Source organism: Mobula birostris, chromosome 14 (genome assembly GCF_030028105.1).
Source record: "Mobula birostris isolate sMobBir1 chromosome 14, sMobBir1.hap1, whole genome shotgun sequence".
Lineage (NCBI taxonomy): Eukaryota > Metazoa > Chordata > Chondrichthyes > Myliobatiformes > Myliobatidae > Mobula > Mobula birostris.
In genome coordinates, this window is record NC_092383.1 from 35,148,900 (window position 1) to 35,162,263 (window position 13,364).

Sequence of the window (13,364 nt, forward strand, 5' to 3'; positions counted from 1 at the left end):
CCGTTAGCACTCATCCCTACGGCACCTCACAAATGTGCCAAGCTGAATTGAGCTGCTTTGCCTCAATGAAACAATCTTCTATTCATGCAAATATTACAATGGACCTTGTACAGTAACCATCTACGATGCACCTGATCAAATACTTCTTATAAAACAAACACACTATCTTATATCCTTTGGATCTCCATTGCTCACCATACTGGTTACATGTTTAAAAACTGTATGAATTTTGTCAAATACTATTTCTCTTTCCTTGAACCACACTGAGCCTACCTAATCATTCTTAAGGATTTACCCAATGAAAGATATTAGGCTGACTGTCCTTTAGTTCCCTACGTTTTCTCACCTTCCTTCCTTGAATAGTGGTCATGAAATCTAAAATACTGACCCAAATCTTCTTTGCAAAAAATGATTAAACTTTTGTTCATTTCTAACATAAACCTCCAGTATTTGATTTAAATTTATATATTTATTCATTAGGATGGGTACTTTCTTCTCCCCATGCCTTCCAGCATTCAATGTTCTCAAACTGATAGGCCTGATGTATTTAAGGAGTTGGGCGGTGTTGACCTGCAATGTTCCACACCAACAAGTTTTCCGAGCTTCAAGGTCAGTTCTTTGCACATAGTTCTACGTTCAGTACTCTCTAAGTGAAAAAATAAAATTAATCATAATATGTGGAGTTACTTATCTTCTAGGTGTGCTAAACCATTCGCTTAGTTGGAACACCACAATCCTATGGCATCTTGTGATCAATCAATCGGTAATGGATCCATATGTTAAAATTAGGCCCACTAGTGGTTTTGTAGCATCAGTACCAGACTTTGAGGCGAGTGCTCTCAAGTTCGAATCCGGCCAGCTCCTTGCTTCCCATGCATGCTGGGTTGAGCATCAAGCTAGCAACTCAGCCAGTCAAATGCTATGGAAATGGCAAAAATGCTGACTGATGCGCCACAAGGCACAAGAAGGAACGACAAGGTGTTAAAAAAAATCCTCCTCTTTGTAATTACTTTCTAATTCCTTTGAAAAAAGGATCTAGTGCTTTCCCAGCATATATGACGAATAATCTCTTCTCAGGCTTCCAGGCGGGTGCAGGTATTGATTTTAACCGACATTTCGATGACCAATTCCACCATCTTCATTAGGGATGATGTTCTTACTTAGGGCGAGACCTTCATCTTTGTTAAAATTCTTTTCCTCTAGCTTTTTCCCATGGCTTCCTTCACCAGGCGATCCCAAAACCCATTGGTGCAGCCCAGTAGTTTTGTGCCGTCGAAGTCAATGCTATGCTTATTGTGTACTGGAACTTGATTGTAAACAAGGTGGGAGAGCAGATTGGATGAGGACTAACCAATTAAGAGGAATGGACCATGGGGGTATAAATACCGCCGGACTAGACATGCCCAGGCTTCATCTGTGATGACGATGGTGGAGATTGTCATCGAAGCATCAGTTTTAATTGATGCCTGTCCTGGCTGGAAGTCCAAGAAGAGTTTATTCCTTCTAATTCCTTTGTCTCTATGCTTTTCGGTTGTGTTTCTTACTCCTGTGATCACAAGAGTCAGAGACAATGCATGTGTTTCATTTCACTTGCACCTCCGTGAACATTTTCTGGTGAAAATGTAGAGTTGAATTCTATTAGTGTATCTGCCATGGGTAATTTCCCCAGTAGCAACAGAAGTCATGCTTACAGTAAGATTACAGTACTGAAGTCCCAATTCCCTGTTTTCTCTTGGAGTTGAGTTCAGTGCTAAGTACTTACCCAGATATTTCCTCGTGTTTCAGCAGGACTTAACTGGAGAAATTTGGAAGTGGGACAATGAATGGGAAGGTGCTCTGGAACTGGGATGGGAATTCTGTTTTGGCATAGGCTTATGTAACACCAGGAAAGTTCCAAGCAACTGTGTATCTGGGAGAATAATTTATTAGCAATAGACCTGCCACCAAGTCAGCATCCAGTTAGTGTTATTAACAACTGTAATATATATAACAGTCAAAAGCAACCAAGTTATATATTAATTAGAATTATCCAGCTTTTTTACTTAAAATACAACTACTGGTGTTCCAAATTTAAGAGCAATAGAGTGAATTATTTTATCACATAATTCCAATATTTATATTTCTTTATTTTATCTTCCGATAACTTCCTCTTCTTCTCTTTGCACCATTCCCCTGACTCTCATTCACCCCTTTCAGACAACATCACCACCACCAGCCAGTCATTCACCCCTTTTATTATCTCTGCCCTCTTTCCTTCTCTGCAACTTCATGCTTGTTTCGTTTCTAACTTCTCCCAGTTCTGATCCTAAGCTGTTAACTCCTTCTCTCTCCACAGATACTGCTTGACCTGTGGAGTATCTCCAGTGTTTTCTGTTTCATTTTCAGAGTTCCAGCATCTGCAGTTTCTTTTTTCTTTATGATAATTCCACACTTATTGTGCTCTGGGATTCTACCGTATACTCAAGAGAAGGGGATGACATTTCTTTGACCATGAAATTTATTGATCTTGATTCCGTTCTCCAACCTTGTGCTTCTAATACAAAACAAATCAGTCTTTATGCTCTACAGTTGGTATTGATATCAATTAACCATAATTCTTACCAGAAAAAAAACTGAAGGTTTATGATTAAATATGACTTATGGAGATTACTTTTTGGACACAAGCATCCCATTTTGCAGCCTCAGCACTGTACAGTGGAGAACTGCTGCAGAGTTACCTGAAAACTGAGATTGATGTGAAGTAAAAGCATTAAGCTTCTCGTCCCTGTCCTTCAACACACACGATTGTTGAGTTACGCTCTGTGTTAGGTGTCGTTATTACCTCTGGATGTAGTCAGTGATACAAACTGAGGAAGTTTTACTATTCTGTGTTCGTTCCCCCAGGTCTAACAACTTCTACCTAGCCATGACCTTGTTCATGCTCTTTCTGTGTATGCTACCAACAGTGTTTGCCATCGCAAGGTACAGGCCATCCTCGACCTGTGGGCCTTTTAGGTAACATGCTTTCTAAAATCATGTCTTTCTTTTAAAAAAACTTGTTTTAAGAAATACCATTGAGGCAATATTAATTCAGATTTTGGATTTTTTTTTTATCAGTGGCCAAGATAAAATTTATGACATTGTGTCTGAGACAATAGTGAATGATTTCCCTGGCTGGTTTAACACGGTGATGGGTTATGTCACTAGTCCTGTGGTGGTTCTACCTGCTCTGCTCCTTCTTTTGTAAGTACATCACCGAGGGTGATTCCTCCTTCTGCCCCGCCGTGCTTCTTTCAGAACACTTAAACTTCCCTGATTTCTTGTTACTGGCTGAGGAGAACTGAAGTAAGTTTTAACTCCAAAGCTACAGGAGGGATTATTAGAAGCAATCTATTGTAATGTAACACTTGCGGCTTCAGTTATATTCTGTAACAGGCAGGAAGGGAGTAGCAGAGACTTGCATTTCCACTGCACGTTCAGTACCTCAGAATGTTTCAAAGATGTTCCAATCACGCATCACTCTTGAAGTTGGCTTTTGAATACAGGAAATGCAATGAACAGTCTGTACACAGTGGGGTTCTGCAGATGACAATGAAACCAATACCAGAATAATTACTGGCCACAACATGAAAGGGAGAGATGGGGCTTTACTTAATTTCTCATTTGAAAGATGGCATCTCCAACAGCACAGCACTCTTACAGTACTATAATCAATGTTCAGCTGCTGATTAGCTCTCAGATGTCAAGTCTGATGCTCTTCTATGATTATTTTGCGCAAAATTGAATTTCAATTACAGTGAGTATTACTGAATAGTGTAATGGTGAATGGTGGTGAGTATTGGAGGCTCGGGTTGAGGTGTTTGATGCCGAGCTTGGCAAATAGCTTGCAGACATTTCATCATCAGTTGAGGTGACATCATCAGTGTTAATGTTTCTTTCTGGGAGTGCTCACGTTTATACAGGCCAGGACCGAGGCAAGCGAACGGGGAGAGGCCTATATAAATACAAGTACTCCCAGAGAGAAACACCACCAACTGCGCACTGAGGATGTCACCACCGCTGGTGGTGAAATGCCTGCAAGCAAATTGCGAAGCTTGGTGAAGACGGCAGCATCAAACATAATGATGAATGCTGCAGTCGGTTGTGCATGGCTGCATTACAAAAGTAAACAGGCATCTTCATAAGTTTTCCATTGGGACAGTCTTGAGATTTATTGCCACATTGCTACTCAAAGCAGTTCCTGTTGTATAAATGCAATTGTTGGAAGTGTTGTGTATGTACTTCATACAAAGTACAGCCGTGGAAGAATAGGGATCAAGCGTCTGCCATTATGGATGGTGTCAGTGGGCAGTCTTGCTTCTGTCCATATATATCACCAACTTACAGATACAGTTGCTGTCCACTTTAGATTATCTGCTACTGCACAATATGAGCACACCGATTAGTCTCCATAAACAAGATCATAGTATTACAGGTGGAACACACCATTTGGTTCACCTTGTCCAGTGGCACCTATCTGATTTAACCTTGTGTTCCAGCACTTGCCCAATAGCCTTCCACACCTAGGCAATTCAAAAGCTTATTTATACATCTCTTCAATGCTGACAGCCCCCTGCTTCCACCACTCTCTCTGGAAGGGCATTATGGGTGAAAAGATCCCTTCAAATTCCTTTGAAATCTCTTGCCCCTTATCCTAACTCTATGTCCAGTTCAACTCTAACGTTCCAGATGCCTAAAGCAAGTTCAATATGATTTGTGACCAAAGCAAATCTAATATTCCTCACGGCTGAGGCACACACAGTCCTCTCTATGATCAATATTTCCACCATTTTCACCCAAAACAAAACAATACTCCCCTTAACCAAGGTGTTTATGCTATTCCACATGACAAAAGCAAGTCTGGCACCCCAGTGACCAAAACATTAGCCACTAACAGTGCTCCCTATAATCAAAGCATTTTCAGCCTTCCACATGAACAGGACTTGCCTAATTCATCCCATAATGAGGACGTGCCCCAGACTCCTCATGACAAACACTTAGTACATACAATATAGCAATGTTGCAGTCTATCACAGAGCTAGCACTTATAACACTTGTGTAAATCCATTTCGCTTTTGCTTCTGATACATTTTTGTTCATTGATTAGTTCTTTTTCTCCTTCCAGTATGCTGATCTATTATCTCCAATCAATCGCCCGCTCACTGAAGTATACCAATAATCAACTGAGGATGCAGCTCCAAGTTGTATGTACATTTTATAAGATCTTTAGCATGATCTTACATGAGTAAGTTTCATTGGAACAGAGGAGAACTGAATAATCAGGTTTTTTCTACCTACAGGAAAGAACTGAGGATAAGAAGAAAGTATTCCAGATGGTAGCAGGTAGGAGAATCTCGCATAACCAATAAATCGTTACATTATTCTATGACACAAGTTAAACCAGAGAGAAATTACATTGAAAATGTTTCAATTCTATATTGAGGAGATGTTACCAGTTATTTCCAAAACGTTCATCTCCTCAGTATTAACTAGAATCTCAATACTTTTGAGCAGAGTGACAACACGAGGTCATCTTAAAGTATCCTGCTTGTTAAGAGAATTGGTGCTTGAAATTACTTTGACTGAAATGAAATTGGAGTTTAAAAATAAGTGTTCTTATTAGCAATGATAACTATGAACTATTTGGAAGAGATTTGGTATGTCACCAAAAACACTCACAAATTTCCACAGATGTTCTGTGGACAGCATTCTAACTGTCTGTGTCACCATCTGGTATGGCGGGGGGGGGGGGGGCGGAACTGCACAGGATCGAAATAAGCTACACAAAGTAGTAAACTTAGTCAGCTCCATCGCGAGCACTACCCTCCATAGTATCCAGGACATCCTGACGGAGAGAAGCTTCAAAAAGGTGGCATCCATCAGAAAGTACCCCAATATCCAGGTCATGCCTTGTTCTCATTGCTGCCACCAGGAAGGAGGTACAGAAGCCTGAAGGCACACACTCAACAATTCAGGAACATCTTCTTCCCCTCTGCCATACAATTTCTAAATGAACATTGAACCCATGAACACGACCTCACTACTTTTTTATTTCTATTTTTGCACTACTTTAACTATTTAATATATCTATACTTACAGTAATTCATGTTTTTCTCTATTATTATGTATCATATTGTCCTGCTGCTGCAAAGACAACAAATTTCACAACATATACTGGTGATATTAAACCTGATTCTGATTGAGCCCACTTGATTGCTGCAATAACTTGTTCACTGATCTATTTTAGGGAAGGAAATTTGCCACCCTTATCTGTCCAGAATCTCAGCAATATTCTTTATTAAATCCCTAGCTGCAGCATCTTTTGTGGTAAAGACTGATGTAAAATATTCATCTGGTAGCATTGCCTCCATGAATAGATTTCTCTTTTGGTTTTCAATCAGCCTTACTTTTCCCTTACATACTTCACACTAGTCTTTTCTCATACTCTCCTGCTTTTTTTTTTATCATTTTCCAGCTAAATTTTCAATACTCCATCTCGTTTACACTTTTTTTTAAACCATCTTTGCACCTGTTATCTTCTCTTTTCCCTCCGCTGTTTTACTTTCTATCTTTTTCACCAACCAGGGTACGCTGGCTTTAATATCGCCACCCTTCTTCACCATGGGAATGTGTCTTGAAACATCTCTACCATCAAGCCTTTGTTTTCCATTGCTAGTTGTATTATTGTGTGCCACCCTTTGATTTCAATTTACTAGGGTCTTTATAGTGCCCACCCTATTGAAACCTGACTTCCTCCAATTGACTGTATCAACTTTAAAATGGTCTCTTTCATTTACCATAGCTATTCTAAACTTTACAATACAGTATTATGATTGTTGTTTCTCATTGATACTTGCCTGCTAAGCCTGGGCCAGCTCTCAGAACCAAGTCCAGCTAAGGCACTTCAGAATCTCTCCTGCCCTGTCTGTTACTAACTCAGTTATATGTAGAAGGGTCTACTACATATAACTGGTTTATTTCCCTACAGATCTGCTCTTCCTCATTTTTCTTCAAATATCAACCCGTAGAATAGCCCCAGTGATGTAATCGTACCTCTGTTTCACATGGTCTGATTATATGAATTGGGCACAGCACTGTAACAGTGTGTTGAGAATTGATATAATTGATGCTTTTAGATTTTTTTTTCTGGTCTAGATAACATCTAGCAACCAGAAATTTCATATGGTCCAGAATAATTCAAGCATCAATCAGGAGAAACACAATTACAATGAGAATGTGGTTCCTTAGGGAATGTGGTAACTAGAGAGCTAGTTTTTTTTATAGATTATCAGGACACTCAGTCCTCTCTCATTGTCATTTAGAAATGCATACATGCATTAAGAAATGATACAATGTTTCCCGGGAGTGATATCACAGAAAACAGGACAAACCAAAGACTAACACTGACAGAATCACATAATTATAACATATAGTTACAGCGGTGCAAAGCAATGCCATAATTTGATGAAGAACAAACCATGGGCACAGTAAAAAAAAGTCTCATAAGTCCCTGAGTTGATCGATTCTCGGGTCCCCGATAGCAGGCAGCAAAAGGGAGAAACTCCCTGCCATAAACCTCCAGGCACAGTCAACTTGCCGATGCCTTGGAAGCAGCCGACCACAGCCAACACTGAGTCCATCCGTCCGAAAACTTTGAGCCTCCAACCAGCCCCTCCGATACAGCCTCCCAAGTACCATCCTCTGCTGAGCACCTTCGACCTAGCCCCGGCCGCTGAAACAAGCAAAGCCGAGGATACAGGGCCTTCTGCTCTGGAGATTCCGGTTACCACACAGTAGCAGCGGCAGCGAAGCGGGCATTTCAGAAGTTTTCCAGATGTTCCTCCATACTCTCAAATCTGTCTCCATCAAATCAGAATTGTGCACGGTCCCCTACTTGACAGATTACAGATATCATTCACCGGAGAGGCCACGCGCTGTGTCGCGCCGCCATTTTCTCCTCCTTAGTTAAAGCTGTTAGTATTTATTGAAACATTTAAATCATTTATTTCAGAAGATTGCATATTGGGGTAAAATATAGATGTGATTTCAGATGGTGCTTTATCACTATATTATGTTTGGGAGTGAAATAAGGTGATTTTGGATGTATGGTTCCTAAATCTTTCTTGTTTCCCTAATGTAGTCAATCAGTCAATGGAGATCATAACACCATTATCATTGTCAGGATGGAGAGGTGAACCAGGTGAAATCTGGCCTCTTACCCTCTCACAAGTCCAATATGAAAGGATCTTTACCAGGAATTACATTTGGTGCAAAAGCTGGAATAAGATCAGGTAACACTGAGAACATGGACAATGTGAACTGTCAGATCTTCCACACTGTCAACTGTAAATCAACAAAGTGTCCAGGTCAAGCCTAAGTTAGGGATTCGGGCTTCTGAGAGCACAGGACAATCCTTTTTCAAGATTTTGTTGGCTTAATTTCTGAAAAGCCTTTCTTCCTTTACAGCAAGATTTCAGCACCTGAAGGAAGGCCACAAGAAATCTGAGCATGAAAGTGACGCCACAAGCCAGGAGTCCTCCATTCAGTCGTCCCCCCGGAGGAATGGGAGCGTCATGAACTTCGACGTCCCCATCAGCGCAGGGACTCACCTTCAGAGCATTTCGCATCAGGTGGATCATCCTGCCAGTGCCCCTCGGGGTGCTAATCTAGCACAAAGCCCAGCTGCTAGTGTTGCCCAGAAACACCGGAGTGAGCACTTCCCTCAAAGGTTAGAGCACTCTTTCTAAGCTGCTCCTCATCATGTGCAAATATAAATTACAAAGAAGAACGTTGCCAAGATTCTTTACAAAGTAATTACATTTTGTGCGAATTTAATTTTCAATTTTGCTTTATATTTTTTTTTACCCTTTTCTCGAAGGAATGAACTCCACAAGTCTGAGCTTGCAGCATCAGTGGTTCCGGAGAACAGGAAACCAGGTCATTTACAGTGTTGTCTCTTACTTTAATCCATGAAGGGTGGGGTTACCACTAGACACCAGTGCACTTCACTGGAAAATCAGCAGACCAAGTTTGAGCCCACCCTTCATAGGGAAATGTCAAACTTATAACCCAAATCTTAGTGGAGGAGCTACCCAAACAAATCAATATACCAATTAGACACTAAGCACAGTGGTGGTAGGGAGTGTTAATCCTGTATAACACACTTTCCAACCCAATCCAAAAACAATGTTTCAAAGTCAAAGAGTACATTTGGCCTTTTATTAAGAAACTAGTAAAACAAGCAATCTAGAAGCAGTAAAAACTGATGAAACTAAAACAAGCGATATAACAAAATAAGAAATCTTAGTGTATTAAATGTACTTAAACTTTCTTCTACCTAAGTAAGCAAACTTAAGCGAAGTTAAGTGGTCGACAAAAAGTGATATCACCCGGGCACACTCCCACACTCTGCTGAACTTCAATGACAAAGCATGAACATGTAACTAAAACTCTTCGCTTCTAGCACACCCCAACCCTCGTGACTAACTACCATAATAAACGCGCAACACAAAATACACTACAGATTGAAAACAGATACATGGCTCCTAATGCGATAAGAAGCATTGTACAAAAGAGGCTGAAAACGTTCAGCAAGGCAGTTCCAGTGTTTAGGGTGTTAACTATTTCTGCTCTGGGAACTATTAGGAAATTGTGCATTGGTTAGGGTAATTATGTTTCATCAAATTTATTTGATCATCATAAATATTTATTTTTCATGAATCAATAAAAGTACAATCATTTTCATGTAATTCTTTAAAATATTCCTTGGTATTTTTAAACAAGGGTAACCAGTCACTAATTCAGCTGATAATAATCCAGATGAAGTTGAACATATCACACCAAGGTAGACATCTTAACTATTGCCTTCTGCCAATTTTAAAATCACTGGAGATTAAGGAAAAATAATATGAAGCCACGGAATAGTTTTACTGATGTGCATTAGTCAGGTTTTGAGAAAGTTTTTAAAGCATGCTTCCTAGTGTCAATATACCAAGGGAAATTATTGTAGTTTGAAGAGCATTTGTGAACTCGCCCAGTTATTGGGAATCTGCGACAGGGTTTCAATATTGAAAGGTTAATGATGCTAGAAGCTGCCGCTAGTGTAGGTGGCTAGCTGGAGAACTGAGGAGCAAGGGGAAATTGATGGCATGCAAGGTATTAAGTGAAGGAATGGGATTGTTCGGATTTCTCTGACAGCCAGCATAGACTTCATAGGCTGAGTGACCTCCTCCTGTGCTTTAAGGAAATATAAAATGAGCAGTATATTAGATGGAGCATTTCTGTTTTCAGTAATTGCTTCAACATGGTTCTGATCTATCGTGACTGTGAGTTATGATGGAGAGCAGTTCAGACTGGGCAGGAAAACAGACAGCTTATTTTACATTTTCCTGGTTTTCATTTTAATCAATATAGTGTGAAAAAAGAGACTGATTTAATAGCGTCTGCAGCATCCCCAGCTTGTCTGAAACCCTTTTTTCCTGACCCATCTCGACAAAATCCGAATCCCCTACTCTTCTGCTGTTGGTCCTCATTTCCTCCTCCCCCTACAACAACAAAAAATACCAAATTTACCGATCCCAAAGTAGCGGTTACTTGAAAACAAATCAGAGCCACTGAAACACTAAGCCAGGGTAATCGACACTGTATGATACGCTTCCAAATAACAAATTCCCAAATCATCAAAGGTATGTTCAATCCTTTCTTACAAAACCAGCAAAGATCTTGTATCAATAAAAAACTAATGTAACTAAATTAGCGAAGTAGTGATCTTAGCATTCAAATCTGTGTAACTAAGCATTCTAATTAGCTATATCAGAATTAGTGTTCTATATGTATTTAAGCGATCTAATAATATATCCAATTAACGGTCAATAAAAAATATCATTCCTCACTCTCCTCAATACTGGACTAAACAACTAGCCCAAAATGTGAATATGTAACTATACTCACTTGTTTCTACCAAGCCCCAACCCATGTGACAGATTACCATAATAAACACACCACAAAGTACAATACAGACAGAAAATAGATACGTGGCTCCAACGAACAGAAAATAGATACATGGCTCCTAAATCCAATCCTTTTTTGAATACTAATTTCTCCTCTCCAAATCCCACCAACCTCAGACTCTCCTCCTTTCACCCCGCCCCCTTCCCATCCCGACACCACATTAGCTGGTCCACCTGAACCCCTGCCCAAATTTCCAAATGTCAGTCCACTTTCTGTCACATTCTAGGTCCATGTTACGACCTCTCCCGTCTCAATGCCAAATGTTGAACTCCCATGCCTAGAAGATTGAACAATTTCCCAGTCAGTTACTGTAATATTGAATCAGGTTTGTGGATCTGACAAGTGAGACAGAAAACATTGACTGCGAATAGGTATAGTAATCCTTTATTTACAAACAGTAAAAATTTGACCAAATATTCATGTTCCCCAAGTTACAGAAACTACAAAGCTAAATACCCAGCAGACATGTATTCAACAAACATACCTAATTAGAAGTGTGCACAGAGCCTACCTTCCCAATGGTTATGTGCACTGCCTGCCTTAAACAAAGGAAGAGAGAAAAAAACTCTCAGATGTGCCTTCTATATACCCAGGATATTTGAAACTGGACACCAAGCAGCTAACCAATGGGAAAAGCAGCTGCAGTTTCCAAACTAACCAATCACGACAGAAGCAACTTTTGACAATTAGAATAAGCAATCCCTTGTGGGCCACTCCACCCCTCAAAAGTTATGAACATGATGATCCAACCCTCAGACTAGTATGCCTCTTGCAAACTCCCTAAGTTACATATAAAACACAAGAGTACAACACCCAGTACCGCAAACCCAATAGTCTCCTCCCATTTTACTACAGTATTCCATCAACTTCTCTGTGCCCCAAAAGGCCAGCAGCCCCACCCCGGAATGTAATAGCTAATGGGCTGGTCCCCCACTTCATCTTATACACTGACTCCAGGATATGGTCAACCACATGAGTGATGTTCTCCAACCTGTCAGGATTGTAGGTGCAGCAGCCTTAACCAGTAAGAGCACAAGTACCACCTTCCTTTGCGAGTAGGTAATCTAAGGTCATAGACATCAGTTCCCGGGACACCCTGGCCATACCATGCTGAGAAAGGCTATCATTCAAAACCTTCCTTTGTAATATCCCTCTTACTGACCTGCTTGGGCAAGGTGCTCCTCCAGGCACTGGGGTGGTAGATGTATGGCACCATATATCAACTGCACCACCCTGTGGGAACCACGACTAGGCTTGGGAACTGCATATCCAGTGAGTGCCATTCAGCATCCAACAAGTGCCCAGCTTCATAAGGACGAGGAAAATCTGCAGATGCCGGAAATCTAAGCAACACACACAAAGTGCTGGAGGAACTCAGCAGGCCATGGAAATAAATAAACAGTCGATGCACAACACCATTTAGCATGGACACAGCCGTCCCAGGATACTGTTCCTGCTGATGCTTGCCATCCATCTTGCACCTTGTACCTGCACTCAGCATACCACCTACACCAACACTCTGTCGGGGGGGGAATTCACTTTAAGAGTCAGGACATTCCAATTAAACAAATGGTATGTAGGGAAATACCAGCCCTTAAATCATTTACTCCACCAAGGCTATTAAGGCTCAAGTCCCTTGAGACCAACAGCTGGTGCTAATAAAGACAGCACCACCCCTTTTATCAGAAAAACCACAAGTCAATATTCTCTGGCGGGCTACCTCTATCACAGTATAATTCTGTGATAAGAGCCCATTGGCATTGAACTTTGGTGCCCCATTCCGGTTGGGGTTTTAAAGTAAGAGTGGGATACCTATGTTTAACTGCAGCATTACTCAAAACTAGAGTGACGCATTAAGCTCAGGGGAAGCAAGCAGTGTTCTCAGGGTGTTACTGATCGTGTGTTGGGGTGATAGGCTCCTTAAAGCACCCATCTCTCTCTGTTAGATAGGATCACTCCAGTACCTGCTTCATCCCATATCCTCAATAACCACATGGCCAAAGACTCCCCAGCCAGTTATCTGCGCTTATCCTCTAAACTTGCTAATTCTTTAGCAGAAAATTCTCTGAGCTCTTTAGTCTCAAAGGTGTCCATTGTACCATCCCTCACACATTCCTGAACCTCCTCTCCCTCCTGAGAGGAAGAGGCCGTGGGCCGATGCCCCCCACGGCAGGCGTGGGTGACGCATGATTACCTGCCTGGCCTGTACTGTTTTGGAGATCCATGCCACCCTCTCTCCCTCCCTTTCCTCAACCAGCCAGACATTTCCATCCCCCGGCCCCACAGTAGGATCATCACCCCACCTCATCATGGCTCAAACCTTCACAGGGTTGGGC

General features: G+C 41.1%; 1 protein-coding gene across 1 annotated transcript in view; it reads left to right on the forward strand.

Moving 5' to 3' along the window:
• LOC140209609 (transmembrane channel-like protein 3) overlaps positions 1-13,364 on the forward strand; it is a 102,165-nt gene that overhangs the window by 86,175 nt on the left and 2,626 nt on the right. The window contains exons 19-24 of the mRNA XM_072277879.1: positions 481-609; positions 2,884-2,994; positions 3,097-3,222; positions 5,144-5,222; positions 5,319-5,361; positions 8,485-8,746. Of these exons, the coding sequence (XP_072133980.1) occupies positions 481-609; positions 2,884-2,994; positions 3,097-3,222; positions 5,144-5,222; positions 5,319-5,361; positions 8,485-8,746 (750 nt within the window). The remainder of the gene's footprint in view (positions 1-480; positions 610-2,883; positions 2,995-3,096; positions 3,223-5,143; positions 5,223-5,318; positions 5,362-8,484; positions 8,747-13,364) is intronic.